Consider the following 17,657-nt stretch of genomic DNA (forward strand, 5'->3'; position numbering starts at 1 on the left):
TTCCTCTATGGAATTTCTACTTCACCCACTCATTTCCCTCTCACACATTCACTCATTTGTTCACTGGTGGTGAACTGTTATCCATGAATTGTTTGTCTGTGTATCTTCCCAGTGGTGGTTTTTTCATAGATGAATTATTTGTCTGAATTTCCCTTTTGGTGAACTGCATGTGGAATGTGTGCAGCAATCTCACCTCAGTGATCTCTCGCCACTCTCGTGGTTGAGGCATTGAGTTGATAAATTGTTGTCATGAATTTTTTTCAGCTATGAATTTGTATGGTCACTCAAATTGTCACTGGCTCACTCAAATTGTCACTGGCTCACTCACTTACTCAGTGACTGGTTCACTCATACAGTGGTAATTACTGGTCATATGTTATCACTTACACATATATGCATTGTCTATGAGTTAATTGATAGTCACAGATTTGTGATCAACATAATTCTTTAAAAAATTATTCTTTATAATCCCCTCATGAGTTTTCACACAAAAAAAATGTTTTTACAATTTCTGGTTTTTAGAAACAGTGAGTGATGTTTCATTATTGTTATTTTTATGAAGGCGCAATCGATGCTAGACCTGACTGACTCTTGCCGCAAAAGTGATGAAATAGCATTCTATACATGTATTGAGAAACAGGAAGGTATGACGATTTTTTTGGGGATCTATCACTTCTCTAATGCTGCCAGTATATATATGTATAATAGTTTATGCCTTTATAATGGTTTGCCATCCTCCCAATAATTAAGACGCCTTCACATACGTACATAAAGGGGTTCTACCAGTAATGAGAGGCTTTTTGAATGGACGTCAGAATCATCATCAGCATCTCTTTGAGGATCAGGCTAAGGATGATCCCCATAGAAATCAGTGTTGAAATTGACGATTTTACTGTAGAAATGCAGAAATTTGGTGGGGTTTTCCACCACATCAATAACTTTAAAAATTGTATTGAATTCTCAATTTTTGAAATATTGAGTTCACTTAGAGATACGAAGCCCCCAGAAAATTAGATATGAAAGTAATTAGCCGGACCTACTTTTGATTTAGATATCCATGCAATAACATTAATTTCAACTTTTTAGTTATATCTCCTCAAGCATGAAAATTAATGTCTCCGTATTGTCTTTTAGTATTCAACTGCATAAATTGATATAGTTTAGGTTGTTTTAAAATTAATTATGGGCCCGTAAAGTATATCGAAGAAAATCCACAGCTTTAAACTAAGCATTTTTTGAAGCAGAAATAGGCAGATGGATAACTTGAAGTTCAGGGGGGAAATACCTAGTGCCCTTTAAAAAGGGGAAAAAATATTCATTTCTATGTTTCTTCAAATCTAGGTTTGTTTATTTCATGATTTGTGCAGGAAGTCACCATATTTGTTAACTTAGACACGGGTTGTATGACAGTATATTCTCTGAAGTAAGAATATGAAGTGAAGATGGAAATTACTTCCGAAAATGGAAGCCAGATGGCAGCATGAACACGAAACAAGTGCAACTCGACAATATAAATATGTTAGGGGGGGGCCAAGCATACACTCAGAACACACATTCTGGTATGTGCCGAATCATTAGAAATTCCATAAAGGCATGTGTACGAGGAGCATGTTCGGTTAAGTAGTAGTACATAGTGTTGAAGAAGTCTCTCCGCAGAGTGCAAGGCAGACCAACATCATGACATACATATCACAAAAATTCAAGCGTTTTTACTATCTTCATTTCAAAATGTGGAAAACAGGTGGCAGCACCAGTGAGAATACGAATCAAGCCCAACTCTAAAAACATAACTATATTAGGGGACCACACATTGCGGCATGTCATAAGAAATTCTGCATAGGAATGTTTATAAGATTCATGTAAAGTTGTAGTGCATAGTACTGGGGATGGGGGACAGATAAAGTGATTTCTCCGAATATCAAATTTTTGGTTAATGTACTGGCCAAATATTTGACAGTCGATAATCAATTTACTAAAAATACATCAGAATTAGTAAAATAAAATTGGTGTTTTCAATTGTAAATAACGTTATTGATAACTTTAAACAATTGAAATTGAATTTTAATTATACAATTTATTATTTGAATAAATATTAAAAAACAAATAATTGAAAGATTTTTATTGCCATGATACTGACAATTAAATTTAGCAACGATATATTGTATTTTGATATTACTTATTTTGATTTAATTGAATCAATTTTTTTTTCCAACACTTGTTACAATTTTACATCTGATTAAAAGAAAATGTCAACCATTAACTTATTTACTCCCAACTAGTAAAGCATCATAAAATTTACGATGCATTTTCTTGTTTTCCCCCTTCAGATCTTTGCCCCTTTCAGTAGCTTAATACAATGATATTTCAGCTAACAAAGGTATACCTTTGTTAGCTGAGGTATCACAAATTATAATTTGTTCCAGAATCACATTCGTTAGCCAAAAAACAATTTTCTATAGGTTTCTTTGGAAAATATTTTAATTTGTTCTAGGAAATTCCCAAAATTTCAAAGTAACTTTCATAAAACACTAAGAAGCACTGTTAAAAAGACAAATACTAATGAAGGCTGAGATAAACAACTTCACAATTAAATAAATGGTAATTGAATGATAAAAACTGAGCATCTTTCTATTATACGCTATGTGCACTAAGCAGTTGAGTTTGTTAGCCATAGTGATAAAAAAAAAAATGTGAGGCAGAGGCTCTGACATGAAGTAAACATGGGGGGGGGGGGTTTAAAACCGCCATTCATTGAATTATTATTATATATATATATATATATGGGACTCAAGCCCATATGCAGGTGAAATGTTGCTTTCCATTGTATATTCATGAATTTTTTGGGGAATTCAGCCCCCCCCCCACACCGCAAAGTTTATTGGGAAGTGGATCAAATGGCCCTTCCAATAAATTTTGGAAGGACCCAGGTTCCGCGCCTATGATATGAGGTGATGTGCTATGTGATATTAGTCAGCTCATTTCTCTCTCACACACACACACAGATGGAAATGATAAGTCGTCACTCCTCTTAAGCCGTCATAATTTTTTGATAACATGAGGTGATGACCTATCAGGGTTTTACTGTATTTGATTGAACCTATTATTTGGCAAATAGGTTGAATACGGAATTGTAACCAAATATTTTCATTCCATCTCTACATAATATCAGCCAATAAAGCTGTCAGAGGCACTCGAAAATCAAGTCACTTGTATTTCCAGATATTCAGCATCAAGTTCGAATCTGAATCAAAATTTGCAATATCATTTTACATTCTTTCATCTGTTGAGTGTGGATTATTTTGAAAATATAGTTTGTTTTGTCTTGTTTTATTTTGTTTTGTTGCTTTAGTGAAATTTTTTGCAAGTTCTGGCTCCAGCTCTTAAAAATAACTTTCTCATACTTGTATATAGCTGGTGAAAGATGCTGTCGCAGTGCTCAGACTAGCTCATGCCATCAAGTTTGCAAAGAGGTATTTTCGGGACCTTTCACGCCTTCCAAGCAACTTCGGGATGCTGTTAACAAACATTGTACTCAGGACAGTCCTCAAGTCTTCCAGTGCCTTCGAATTTACATTCAAGTTACTCCCGCAGATCATCCATTTCGAAGTAAAGCCGTTTTTGCTGAAACTATTTGCATTTTTTTTTTCAAAATTTTTAGATAATCTCATATTTTTCCCCTCCCAAGAGAAAAATGCTCCATTGAATTGTTTATCAACATGTGGTCATGAAAATTAATGTCAATTCTGTGTGTGATCATAAAATTAATTTAATCAGAACTAAAGTTATGGGTTTGATTGCTACTGAATAATCATACACGCAACTCATTGAAATTGGTTCAGAGGAATCAAAAATTCCTCAGAGGAATGTTTATGCAAGGTGCAATGTATGTATTAAGTAGCTTATAATTAGTCACTTAAAACTTGAATTGGTAGAGTTTTCAATCTTTGAGACAGTGCAGGCCAGAAAAAAATTTCCCACGAAGCCCAATGGTCAGTAAGTTGTACTGGGGTATCTTGATTCTCACAGTAGTGTCTTAACGTGTAAACCCAGCAGGGCATTATTGGAGAATTTTACTTATTTTGAGATCATTTTTTTCTTCATTAAATATGGATGTTCAATGACACTTAAATTATTTCCTCATTAAATATATGGCATTTCATTAATTTGTGTATTATTTTTTTCATTGGATATGAATTTCTTTAATTCAGAAATTTTTTCATTAAATATGGCTTTTCATTAATTCTGAAATTACTTTTTCCGCCAAATATGAATTTTCATAAATAATAATTGTTCCTTTTAACAAACTAATTTCCCCCTTAAAAATCATATTATCCCCCCCCCCCATGGACCCCCACATTGAGAGTCACATTTTCTCCTCCCGACATATTTCCAATGAATTAGTTGCTTCACTAACTAAAGCTATTAAACCAAATGAAATTAATATTTACAAGAAAAATTAATTATATAATTTTTACAATTTGTTTATTCTATGTTATATAGACATGCATTGCTGTGATGAATCCCCGGATCCCCAGTGCCGTGAAACGTGTAAAGAGGTTTTAAAAACTGGCACAATAACTCAGGATATCATCGATAACATTGGCAAAGGAGGCTGTGGCTTGCCTAGGTTAGATGTAAGTATAGTTTTGTTTTTGAGGTATATTGAGGTATATTATGACCCAAGGGCGTAGCGGGGGAGGGGGGGGGGCTTGGTGGTCTGGTTAATTTTGAATTAAAATAAATTGATTATAAAATAGCATATAAATATATATACATTTCATGTTTTAAATCATTTTGCAAAGATATTAAAAAATATTTTGAATTTTTTATGGTCTTTGGTGGGGGGCATGTGCCCTTCCCTATATATACCTTTGTACACTGTGCTTTGAAAAATAGTCTTTTAATGTCTTCTGTCATTAAGCACTACCATGGTGTTCACAAGCGATAGGCTTAAGATGTTTATCTATTCAAGAGCTCTAAATTTATATTTGTAATTGTACTCCTTCAAATTATTGCCCCCACACACAGCTAAGCTAACACATAAGATCTCATGTTGTATTGGTTGTGTTTATGTCTGATAGATGGCACTTTTGTGCCATTGTATTTGTGTCACCACTATGGACTTTTTTGTCAGTTCGCACCATGCCGTAGCACCTGTTTTCATGCATTCATTATGCCATGTATGTTCGTATCATTAAATACCAGTCAATTGTATCATCCATTAGAAACATTTGTGCCTTTACAATGTATGGAGCTCTTTTATAAACTGTGACATTCTCTGAACGAGCTTGTCACAATGTGTTTAGCACATCATTTTACTGCACCTAATTTTTTTTAAATGAGTTCATGAAAAGAACCTTGGATACCTCCTAAGTCAGTTAGTTGGAGTCCTACTGTAATCAGAAAAATAAAATTCATTTCAATTTTTACTTGCTTATATTCATGTATCACAATCATTGAATTCAAAATGTGTTTTTCAGGATAAGTTGTGGCAGTGTTTTCTAGCGAATTCTGCATCTGTAAATGAACCTGGAGGATCTCTTATCCAGTCTGAAAAGATGGGAATGGACAGTGCAAAGCTTCAGTGCTGTTACAGAGCTGTCACGGTCAACTGTCAGAGGTTATGTGAAGAGGTAAAACTCTGATTAAATCAGATAATTCTTTAACTTCATAAAGTAACGCGGTACAATCATTGAATTATGCTATATCTATAAGCTCCCTGATGGTTGTTTTAGCTTTTGTGATGATGATTGAAATCTGCAATAAATTTTAAGCATCACCTATATTCTTTTACATGATAGTTTTTGGGTGGAAATAATGTATCAGATGCTTGTTATGAACTTTGCAGGCTTTCAGTTACCAGTGGATCAATCATTGGAATGACTTTCACCGATTATGCAGGTATCAGCTGGCAGAGTCTGAAATGAGCAGATGCTTAGCAGAAGGTAGGATCTACGCTTCCCCATACCTTTTCATGTCATTTTATGAAATAGTTGATTTATTGTGAATCTTTATTGATGTAAAAAATGGTTATGAAATTATTTTAGTTTTTTTTTATAAATTTAATTATTCTCCACATAAAGTGATGTTCAGTAAAACCTTTATTAATCAAAGGGAATGGGGGTCAAGGGTCACCTTTATTAATGGAGGGGGGGATTTTCCTAAAAACGTCTTTTCTCTCTGCACATATACAGCTGTCTAATCTTACACTACTTCTCTCAAATTTGTTTAGCCAATCTTGATTTGCCCAAAACAACTCATCACCACCAATTTTTTTCACTTGAAGACCATTCACAGCACCTTCTCCTATTAAATGGCACCAGGATGAGATAACTCCTTGGGCATGTTGCTATATAAACCAAACAAAAAGAGCTTCATAAAGTTTGTCAAATTCGGTTTCTTTCTTATACATAACATGTTTTTTTACCTCAAAGCCTATCTGCATTCTATCTCAGCCCAAAGCTTTTCTATTTCTGCATGGTGCTATTTCTCCAACATCACATTCTATAGCAATTCTACATTTTAGACTTTTAATTATAGCTATTTTTTCTTTCTTTGATTCTACATTTTTCTCCCATTTGTAATTGAAATGCAAGATTTTCTTTCAATTCACCACGCAGCATCAATGAAATAGATGCATGCATAGATCTTTTCATGTGCCTCGGTTCATCACACGTTAATTGAGGTTCTGCTGAATTTTATGTTTTCAAATACCTTTGAGGGTTGCCAGTTCAATGCTTTTTCACAAAGTTTTGAATATATCATTAGAGAAAATAATTTTTTAAAGATGTATTATCTATATACTTTCAGTTGACGAACCATGTGAGCTCGGTTGCCAGGAACTGAGTTATTGCACGAATTTCAATCATCGACCTACTGAATTGTTTCGGAGTTGCAATCCACATGCAGATAAAGCAGCCAAGGAGAGTATAAAGTTATGGGAAGGTGGAGAAATCCGATTACCCATGATGACAATTCCTGTAAGAGAAATAGCAGAATGTCATCCAGATGTTTGGAAAGCTATAGCGTGTGCTTTACAGATCAAGCCTTGTCATAAAGAAACCCATGTGAATTTGATTTGCAAGTGAGTCCCATGTTTGATTTGCAGCTTAACTCTTTAACGCCGAGATAGAAAACCTGGGAGGGTCATGAAAATACCAAGTTTTTTGTGTTCGAAGTGGACTCGTCCAAATTTCGGCCACTTTCCCTCTCCCCACCCTTTCTCTATGAGTTTCTATTCATGCCACCCTTTGCATTGACGTTCACCCTTTCATTTCAATGGATTTTCGGGAGATAATTTGCCTATATATATATTGAAAATACCCCTTTCCTCACAGTATTATCTCTTTGTAAAATGCATTGAGTACCCTTAGTCCATTCTCAAGGAACATTCTAGTACATCAGCTTTTAAAATCACATTGATAGGGCGTTGCAGTTGTCTTTTCCGTTCCCGCCTCTGACAAGAGCTTTCATCTTCTTCCCCGTTGGTGACAAAAGCCCATCAAAACATACCCATACCCCCGAGCTGGGCCGACTTGAGGCAGTTATGGGCATTAACCTACTCGGCCGACTTCGGGCGATCTGGGCATTATAGAGTTAAACTTCATATGCACCCATTTGTCTCATAATATGTTTAAAAAAAACACTATTCTCCTATCCAGCATAAATCATAGAATAATTCTTTTTTTTTTTTTCTTTATCTTACAGATCAGATTGCATCAATATACTGAGTAAATGTGTAAACAAGGATAGATTAAGTCCAGGACAAACTCCAGTAACTCTTTGCGAAGAGTTGTCTCCTCCTGGAAATGATTCACACTGCATTTCTCTTGCCCCATATCTAGGTATTTTGCATTTTAAAATATTTTCACTGTTTGAATTACACTTAAGTGGCACAACTTACAGTAGAGCCTCAATTCACTGAGCATCTATCAACCGGGGCGCTGTACCACATCAAGGTCAACTTGCACAATACCTTTTACTACCACCAGGCTGTGCATGAGAAAACCATTCAAACCCTTGATTTGAAAATATTTTTACAATTGCCATCATGTGTAGAAGTTTGATTTTTATTTATCTGTTAATTTTCTGGTGTTCAGTACACTCTTATTTTGCACATTTTCAATCTTCATTAACCATTTCTCAATATCTGAGATAACCCTCAACCTATTATTCCCCAGTTAATCAACGTTCTACTGCATATCTCAAGATGCTTTATTTTTCCAAAGACTTGCCAATCAAAAACTTAAGAGCATTAAGAATTTCTTAATGCTGTTTACTAATTAAGATTAAGTAATGTAGTTGTTAACTAAATATTTCATTTAGTTAACTACTTAATCACTTAACTAGTGTAAATAGGCTTTTAATGAGCCTAAGTCACTGTAAAAATAGGCATAAAAAATATTTTTAAATAGTTTTATCTAAATGGTCCAAAAATTTATTAAGGCAATTCAAAATAAATGTATTCAATAAAAATTTAATCAGATCACTCTTACTTCAAACCTTCTTTTAATCATTGATTACCAAAGTTTGCAATGATTGGCTTAATATCATGTCTTTTCCTCGAGTTAATGATCACCTTAATGATCTGCCTCTTCTGTTTGAAAGAAAGGTGGCAATGCTAGTGATAGTCATTAAAGCACCTGCTCTTTACGCTGCAGATGGCAAGTATAGTTTGTGAGTTAAAAAAAAATTTATGTATTTTTGAAATTTTTCAGCAGTGAAAATGTGCAGACTGTAGGGATACGAGATCTGGAGTGAAGCATGGCATCCCCATAATTCAATAGACAGCAAGTTTCTTCCAGCACCTTTTAACTCAAATGTCTGTCCATAAAGTTTCTTCCAGTACCTTTTAATTCGCATGTCTGTCCATAAAGTTTCTTCAACAATATTTGTTAAAGAAATATTGCACACTTATATTTTCACACTCTTGAAAGTTCTATAGCTTATCATTGAGAAACGACTTCTTAATTAGCTGCATATTTTCACAGAAACCCAGCATATGTTCAGAATGGGCTGATTTGTGTGCATCTTTATTTAGTATTCTATAACGATTGGTGGTAATTAATATTTCATCAACGATAAATGTTATTTCAAATAAATTTTTTTACTTTTTTTTTATTTCAGTCGAAAGTCAAAATATTGAAACTGCTCTTGAAGTTACACATCCATGCAAACCAAATCGTTGTAGCCCAAATCATGTTTGTATGGTGAATAGAAGTTGCCTATATGGTCAACCATGTGTGCCTTACACTTGTGTCCCAGGTTTGTTAAATATTTTTATTTCTTCACCAACATGTTGTAGCTGGTTTTTTTTTCTTTTCAAAAATGGAAATGCACACAAGTAAATTTTTTTTTCATAAATAGGTTGTAAAATGGGAGACATATCGCAGCTAGTTGTACCAAGGAATTCTTTCGTTAGAGTCCCTAGCAATACTCATGGGCCAAAATGTCATATGGTCTGTTACTGCAACCAAAATGGAGCTCTAGAAGACTGTGTGACTCAAAAATGTTTGAGCAATGATAATTGCTGGTACGAAGGTAAAAAATACAGTAAGTGCTCATTTATGAAATTTGAGTCGTAGTAGTTAGGTTTTGTATTTTTATTATCTCGTGTATGAGAAAGTTAATTTTATAAACTGTCATGTTGAACACAAGGTTTGTTCAAAAAAATGTCTCGCCATAATTTTTCATACAGAAACCAATGAAGCTAGGGAAGCAAGGTTTGGTGCATGTATATAGGCGATCCTAGTGTGCATGCCTAAATTTTTACCTGCCTGCAAAAGCTGCTAGTTACTGGCAGACAGCAGATGAATGAGGAAGTGTAAGTCAGTACCGTCACATTTTCTTTTCTAACAGAATGGCAGGAAGAACTTAAACAATGCTCCTACATTAAATTTTGCATGAAGCTTGGTGTTTCCCGAGAGTGGAAACAATCCGCAAAATTAAACAGACCTTAGGAGATGAAGAAATGGGCACCACACCGATAAAGGAGTGGCTTTACAGATCTGCTGGTTTTAAATCTGCTTTACAGATGATCAAACATCAATGGAAAGTGAAGCAAGTTCTGGTAAGCCCTCAACATCCAATGAGATCTATATAGACCAGGTGAGGATGCTGGTGATGCAGGTTCATTGAATGTCACGATCAGAGAACTTTCAGACAAGGTGAGCAGTAACATTGGATCTAATCATTCCATTTTGACTGACAATTTGGTCTTCAGGAGATGCAATGTCAAAGTCATGCTGACCACCTTCTATGACTCCAGTGGCGTGGTTCATCATGAGTATGCACTGCACAGCACAACCATTATCAAGGTGTACTACCAACAGATTTTGCATTGCAATCTGCAGCTCCATCACGATAAATGCAGTAGTGTTGTTCAAGTTTCTCCACTTTGTCAAACAAAAATGTGATGCCATTTACTTACACTTCCTCTCTCATCGGCGATCTACCTGCGACTTGCAGCTTCTGCAGGCAGGAAAAAATTCAAGCATTCTAAGACTGCCTACATGCACCAAACCAAGTCTCCCTAGCTTCATTGGTTCTGCACAAAAAAATTATGGTTGAATACTTTTTTAACAAACCTTGTACTGAGTAGTATCATTTGATGTCTCATTGTCTGATTGTATGCAATGTTTGACAAATATACATTGTGTATGTCAAATTTAGTCAAAATTTTAAAACATTCTTTTAAATTTTATGTTTCGTGAAAGTTTCTATCAGATTCTGAACATGGGTTTTAATTTCACTTTGCTTCCTTTCCAGATCACAATACACAGTTTTCAGCTGGATGTGCTACTTGCTTCTGTTATGCTGGAGAAGTGACATGCTCCAAAAAACAGTGTGGATCAGGTGAAGAAAATTTCTTTCATGTTTTTGTTTACACTTGATGTATCTAGATATCCAAGCATTCAAAAATTAAAAACCCTCATTTCATAATACAGTAGAGCCTTTTGCTATAATGTGCATTCAGATATTTTGTGCCTTTTACTGGAACTGTTGTTAAAAATTTAACTAACATTAGAAACTAGATAAAGTTGTCAAAGGCGTGAGAGTCAGAAGTGCTTTAAACTGTGAGTATTCGACTTGAACCTTACTAAAGATGACATGAATGTCGCTCTCCACTTTTTAATACAAGATATACGGAAGACTGGATGTTGTGAAGATATTTATTATTATATATACGCTCTAGCGAAGGAAAATCTCTATCTCCTCTGTAGCTTAGTGGTCAGAGCACTCGTCCGGCAAACGAGGGACCCGGGTTCGACTCCCGGTAGAGGCAGAGATGAGTTTTTTCCTTCCTTAAAAAATAATAAATATCTTCACAACATCCAGTCTTCCGTATATCTTACTAAAGATATTTCAATATGTGAATTAATTATGAGGTTATTTAGCATCATGCTAAAAATTACTGTGGTTGCTCGAGCACCTTCTGTCTCCAAACATGTGTGATATAGCAGGGGGTTACTATATGTGTTAAAATTTAATTCTTCCAGTTATGCTGGTTTTATCTGATGTATTAGTATAATCTAAAGCCATTGTTTTTGTCTTTGAACAGGTCTCCCATGCAACTGTCCTGACCATTATGTTCCTGTTTGTGGAGCGAATGGAAAAACATATCCCAGTGTCTGTCTGGCAAAGTGAGAAGCAGTTTTGTCATTTTCTATGTGTGACAAGCATGTAATTCTTGCCGGATTCTTGAAATTTGATGCAATGTTATTTAGAACTGCTCATTTTGATGTGTGTTTTATCTTACATGACAAGCAAAACAATGTTTCTTATACAGATTTTGAGTTTATTTTTATTGATCCCTTCTATTTTATTGCTAATAATTATCTTGGTTTTCTGCAGGTGTTCTGGTCTGTCAGAAGATCAGTTTGAATTTGGTGCATGCTATGACTCGGATCCATGCAGCCCTAATTCCTGCCATCCTTATCATAGGTAAGAGATAATATCTCATTTACAACCTGAATCACATTCAGGGTAGTATAGATCAGTGTATAGATCAACTGCTGACTGGCAGAATGCCACATTTCTTCCAGTTCATGAAGCCACTACATGAGCACCATTGTCATTGAATAAGCAAAATGCTTTTGAAATTCATAGTTTAATGTCTTAGTTCTTGTACATCATAACTCCTGCACGTGCGTAATTAAAAAATTAAAATACTCACATCTCATCTAATACTAAATTGCTACATTTTAAATTTCTTTGCAATATGTCTTATGTATGGTGTCCAGTTTGGGGCCATTCACACAAGTATTATGTAAGCAGATTTTCAGCCATTTTTGACCCCCCCCCCCCACCCCACCCTGTCAGTAAAATTTCGTCAGCAGCTTAGAATATTTCATATCTTCAAAAGGGGAGTGGTTAATGACGAAAGAAAATTCAAACCCCCCTTCCCCCCCCCCCCCGATGTTGACGTAATACTTGAATGACCCCTTTTCTGTAAGTTTCATAAAAGTTAGTTAAAACTCTGCATGCTATAAGAAAAAAAAACATGCTAAACGAAAAAACATGCAATAAAAATTGGAATTTTATGAGAAATATTTACATCTTCGTGAATATACATTGCCATATTCACAAAAATGCATACAAGCTTTGCATAGAGCAAGTAAAATGTTGTGTGAAAGTTACGAATCATTTGCAGCTTTTTATGGTACAAGGTTGGTCAAACACATTGTTTTTCTTTAAAAAGCCAGTCCCCTTAAAAATTAATGACCGAATCTGCATTAAAAAGTGTGAGTTCAAGTATTATGTTTACATGCCCAAAATTACAGAACTATGGAGCCCCATAGCTCGTTTACTTAAAACAGTGAGGTGGCCATAATAAAGTGACCATTCGATGTACTACATTGGAATCTCGATAACTCGACACATGGATAGCTCGACTATCTGGATAACAAGACATCTATTATTCCCTTTGTTGGCACAATACTAATTTCAATGTAGGGAAACTCATTAGGGACACCATGAACACTAAATACAAGCTTAGGCTATTAGGTAAACATGCATACTTCCGGCAGTAAATTGCCTATGATGACAGAGACCAATCTTGCTCAGTTCGAAAGAAAGAAAGCATTGTACCAAAAGATGTTAACTTACTTATGAAGAAGAGATGGCACTAAGATGGTCCTACAGCTAGAACGTACTTCATGCATCTCTTATGAGAGCTGCATAGAAAACTATCTGTTTTTAAAATCAGTTATAAATTTTCTCTACAGTTGCAGTTGTCAAAAAAATACTTTTATCTTAACATTAAATTAGATAGATGTTTTTTTTCTGTTCACAACACATCAAATCAAGAGACTTTCTGGATATTATGCAGAGGTGTGAAAAAAATTATCTCTGCCGGGAATCAAATCTCAGTCCTCTTGCGATCCAGACTAAAACACTGACACAAGGGAAGAAAAATCATGTTTCTGTGATATAATAGTCAGTGCACTTGCCTGTATTGCACGAGGTCTGGAACTCAATTCCCAGTAAGATAAATAACTTTTCTTTCCGAAGTTCACGTCGGCATAATATCCAGAAAATTACTATTGAATTAGTTACTTCAGATTCAGGAGGTACACAACAGCTTTACCATCGCGCATCGCAGGCTTGGACCAGTTCATCCCAGGAAAACTTGTAACAGCCTACAAAAAGGCTCTCGCCGTCCTTCTCAGAAAAAATTCTCAGGACATAAGGCATTATGCCAGTTGTTCTCAAACTTTTTCCACCTGTGACTCCCTTTGCCTTGTCATAGTTTATTTGCAGCTTTCCCAGAACAGTCTAAAAAAGAATCATTTCAAAGCATTGAACGCACACACATCAATACATCAACTTTTTAATACGCCCATGACTGAGGTTGGCAACACTTCTAGGAGCTGTGATGCATACTTTGAGAACCACTGTCTTACGCCCCAAGAACCCTTTGGCACATGCACTAAGCATATTAAAACATTGACTTAAACATATACATCAGACCCTAACATAACCGACTTATATTTAAAGAAATTCCACAATTTAGCAGCTTTTTAGAAATATGTTCGATGGATTCCGTTTATAACCTTTTTTCATAAAACTGTTAGGAAAAAACGTTATAAGCAGGAAAATGTTTTCAGGGGGGAAGCTTGAGTATTAGTAAAAGTTAGGACCACAAAAATAAGTCACTCAAAGCGGGAACCCATTCAAGTGGGAATGTTGTAAGCTGGATCCACTGTATGTTTGTTTTAATTTCAACCCAGATAAAATTATTTCCTTTGATTCATTGAATAAAGCTGTTGGTTTTATCTGATTCATTAAATCAGAGTTCAACTGCTGTTATGATTAACATTTTATGCATGTCACTGAAACTGGATTATATATATATATTGTTTCTTATACGTTATTCATTAATGATCATCAATTGATTAAATCTTTGTATCATGTATTTGTTATTAGGTGCGTCCCGAGAAAAAGAGTTTGCTTGAGCATAGTTCATAGGAGCTGTAAGCAATATGACTGTGGTGAGTTGGAAAAAAAAAAGAAAGAAACAATGAATGTGTCGTATAAGTAGAGGTGGATTTAAGGGATTTTGTCACTTGTGGGTTACAAATTTTACCACCCTTCTACCCCCATTCCAGTCTAATTTTCTTGATCACTCATTCCTCTAATTCGCTGCCCTGTGCTGTAATCTGCTCTGTCCCACCCCTGTAAATATGCCTGTCACTAAATCATTCACGTGGTCAGACACCTTCTATGTCATTGTTTCCTCAACTGCCGGGCTCTGACATCAGTCAAACTGAGTCATGAGTGACTCATCATTTCATTCCCCCCCCCCAATTTTATTTCCTATTTGTCAAGTTGACATGCTTGCACACTATTTTGGTCACTCACATGTCATTAACATGCTTGCAATATTTCTAGGTCACTCTTTTATCATTCACACGTTTGCAAACTCTCTAGGTCACTCATTTGATTACTCACTGACCTAGTCCCTTGCTCTCTAGGCAGAGGTGAATCTATGGTGCACTGTACAAACTTTCCACTCTCTTCTCCCATTCTAATTTTCTCTGCCATTCAAATTTGCCACCCCCTTCAAACTTGCCCCCTGGACTATTTAGCCCACTAAGCCCCCTCCCTCACCCTTGTAAATATGAAAACTGTCTACACTATCTATCAATAAGTATTTGGACACCTATGCAAATGACGATATCTGCGGTCCTGAGATACGTCACGCCCTCTGCCGGTATACATATAATAATGATGATACAATTATTAGGATATTCAAATCCTGATAATCTTATTCCGTAAAGACCAAAGACTCAACTGTTTTATACTGTTTGTTCTCATTCAGCGTTTTTGTTCATTTATGATAATCTGCTTAATTTTTTTCCTTTGAATATGTTCAAATTTCTCTTTTGTAGTTGACATGCAGAAGATATGCAACAAGCACCCGAAAGCTCCCGTATGCGACACCGATAACGTCGAACATCCAAACATTTGCTGGATGTTGCAGAAAGGGAAAACCATCGCTCACTATGGAAAATGCATGGTATTATTCTTTTTTGTCCGAGATCTATTCAATCGCATCAGTAATTGAATGGGAATTTTTATCGCTGTTGTCTGTTGAAAAATGTTTCTCTGGTGCAAAGGGCCTTCAATGGTACAATTTTGTTTTGTTTTTTTGCTGAATGTCTTCCCAATATTACAGTCAGCATTACTGGGAGTCTGTATATCCAGATACTCTGAATTTGAGGATTCATTTCTGGCCGTAAGTCCAAGAATTTTCAAAAACTGACCTACCAATGATCACAACTTATGCTTTCTTGTGCCACTTTGTTCTGATTTTTTTTTTGAGAATGTTGATGTCTCATGTGATTGTCATCCATGTCTAGAAGAATGTTTTTGGTTGTACAATGAGCAATCTAACTGGTAGTCTCACTGAGGAGAGAAAGCTCAGAAAGACGTGGATCTTTAACAATGAAATCTTAGACACAACCGATTGGATTGTTTGGCACACACCTCTTGTCCAATCATGTCCGTCTAGACCAGTGCCCCCAGAGTGGGCAATATTATTGCCCCGGATAGACAATGGAATGGTCCAGGGGGGGGATAGAACCTACAGACTTAACATAGGATCCTATGGGCTCACTTGAGCTGGAGAACGACGAGAGAGAAAAAATTCTAATAAGGGGGCGATGGAACAAAAAGTTTGGGAAAATAGGGTCTAGACATGGTGATGACACTCATGGGAATTCAAAATGCACAACAACCAATCAGAACAAAGCAGGACATGTACTACGATCATTTAGTCTGTCAACTGTTGGAAAGTCTTGAACTTGTGGTTAGAAACCAATCTTTAAATTCAGTGTCCAGTAATTCAACTTGATATGTCATTAAAGGAACTTGACTCATACCGATTAGAGCCATTTGTCTCGAGAACCTTGAAGTATTTGCCTGAAAAAAGCAACGAATTCACCATGTTAGACATAGCATACGTAAATTTGTTTTAATTTTTATTCATCTAAAGTAAGTTGCAGGAAAGCCATGAACAATAATGATATTTTTTTCTCTCAATCTATTTTCCAGCCTCACTGTCGAGCGAATGGCTTGGTCTGTGGTCATAATGGAGAGACATACGCAACTGAATGTGCTGCATGGGCTGAGCGTGTGTCAGTCGATTATAAAGGAGCCTGTGCCGCTGTCGGCTCTTCTTGTGAGTTCAGTCGATTGCCTGTTCCTTTTTCTGGTCTAGAGTTTAATTGGATGATTAACTGAAGATGTTTTTGAAGTTTTTCCAAAATTATACTCTTAATTAACTATTGCATTATGTGTCATAAAATTTCAGACAGCGCTGAATCGAAATGTTATGGCATCAAATGTGCACCACTTCCATCTGAATACTGCCCAAAAGTTTTCCCACCAGGTGGCTGTTGCCCTATCTGTGGTAAATATTAGTCAGACATGTTGAATCCAAACTGTTGTTGCATCATTTTACCGTATATATCCTATTGCTAAAATTCATTTTTGTTTCTCATTCAGGTGCGGCTTTGAGATTGCTCTACAGCAGGAAGTTATCGGAATGGTCCGTAGAAGCAGTGCGAGATGTTAATCCAGTCGTTGTCCAGACTATAGCCGAACAAATCCGGGAACACGTAAAAGTGACTGAATGTGAAGTTTTTGCATACCTAAGTTTAGAATCAGAAATTATCGTGCTGTTCACCACCATCCCAGATAGTCCAACACGTCTGCAGATTGAGGCCTGTATACGGGAAGCTGAGAAAATTCAAGCGCTTCTTGTGCAGCACAGTCCGACTTTACTAACTGAACTGCCGCTTTCTTTCATGACGACAGCGACTGTAATCAAACCGGTTTTCGGCAGTGCTTCTGTCCAATCAGTATTCAAAATCCATCTATGTATTGTGTACATGTCTATAGCATTCTTCGCAAACAGATTATTATCATCTTTATGATGAGTGTTGGTTATTTAATTTTATTTGTATAAATTTTTTTTGTAAATACTGTAAATATGTCAAAAAAGAAATTTAATTGTAAATAATTGTTTCTTGGCATGTGCGTGATAATCGAATGTTTGTTTTTTTTTAAAGAGCAATCTTCTGCTTGACAATTTTCTTTTATACTAGTCTGCCGTTTTTATTATTATTAAAGAAAAACATGTTTGTTTGCAA

The 17,657-nt window shown here is 35.8% G+C and overlaps 1 protein-coding gene and 1 non-coding gene across 2 annotated transcripts in view; both read left to right on the top strand.

Annotated features, from left to right (window-relative positions):
* Positions 1 to 17,657, top strand: part of LOC149088722 (reversion-inducing cysteine-rich protein with Kazal motifs-like) — a 93,584-nt gene extending 75,927 nt beyond the window's left edge. The window contains exons 6-22 of the mRNA XM_089249301.1: positions 563 to 644; positions 3,412 to 3,606; positions 4,501 to 4,634; positions 5,481 to 5,633; positions 5,849 to 5,945; positions 6,811 to 7,084; positions 7,708 to 7,844; positions 9,127 to 9,264; positions 9,367 to 9,552; positions 10,768 to 10,854; positions 11,561 to 11,642; positions 11,854 to 11,943; positions 14,428 to 14,492; positions 15,393 to 15,520; positions 16,558 to 16,684; positions 16,817 to 16,915; positions 17,011 to 17,657. Of these exons, the coding sequence (XP_089105427.1) occupies positions 563 to 644; positions 3,412 to 3,606; positions 4,501 to 4,634; positions 5,481 to 5,633; positions 5,849 to 5,945; positions 6,811 to 7,084; positions 7,708 to 7,844; positions 9,127 to 9,264; positions 9,367 to 9,552; positions 10,768 to 10,854; positions 11,561 to 11,642; positions 11,854 to 11,943; positions 14,428 to 14,492; positions 15,393 to 15,520; positions 16,558 to 16,684; positions 16,817 to 16,915; positions 17,011 to 17,441 (2,505 nt within the window). The 3' untranslated portion in view covers positions 17,442 to 17,657. The remainder of the gene's footprint in view (positions 1 to 562; positions 645 to 3,411; positions 3,607 to 4,500; positions 4,635 to 5,480; positions 5,634 to 5,848; positions 5,946 to 6,810; positions 7,085 to 7,707; positions 7,845 to 9,126; positions 9,265 to 9,366; positions 9,553 to 10,767; positions 10,855 to 11,560; positions 11,643 to 11,853; positions 11,944 to 14,427; positions 14,493 to 15,392; positions 15,521 to 16,557; positions 16,685 to 16,816; positions 16,916 to 17,010) is intronic.
* TRNAA-GGC (transfer RNA alanine (anticodon GGC)) lies at positions 11,213 to 11,284 on the top strand. The gene has a single exon. It is a non-coding gene; the product is annotated as a tRNA-Ala (tRNA).

The sequence above is a fragment of the Pholcus phalangioides genome, unplaced genomic scaffold, assembly GCF_987345545.1.
Source record: "Pholcus phalangioides strain wild (caught in Gottingen) unplaced genomic scaffold, Ppha-v1.0 ptg000003l_1, whole genome shotgun sequence".
NCBI lineage: Eukaryota > Metazoa > Arthropoda > Arachnida > Araneae > Pholcidae > Pholcus > Pholcus phalangioides.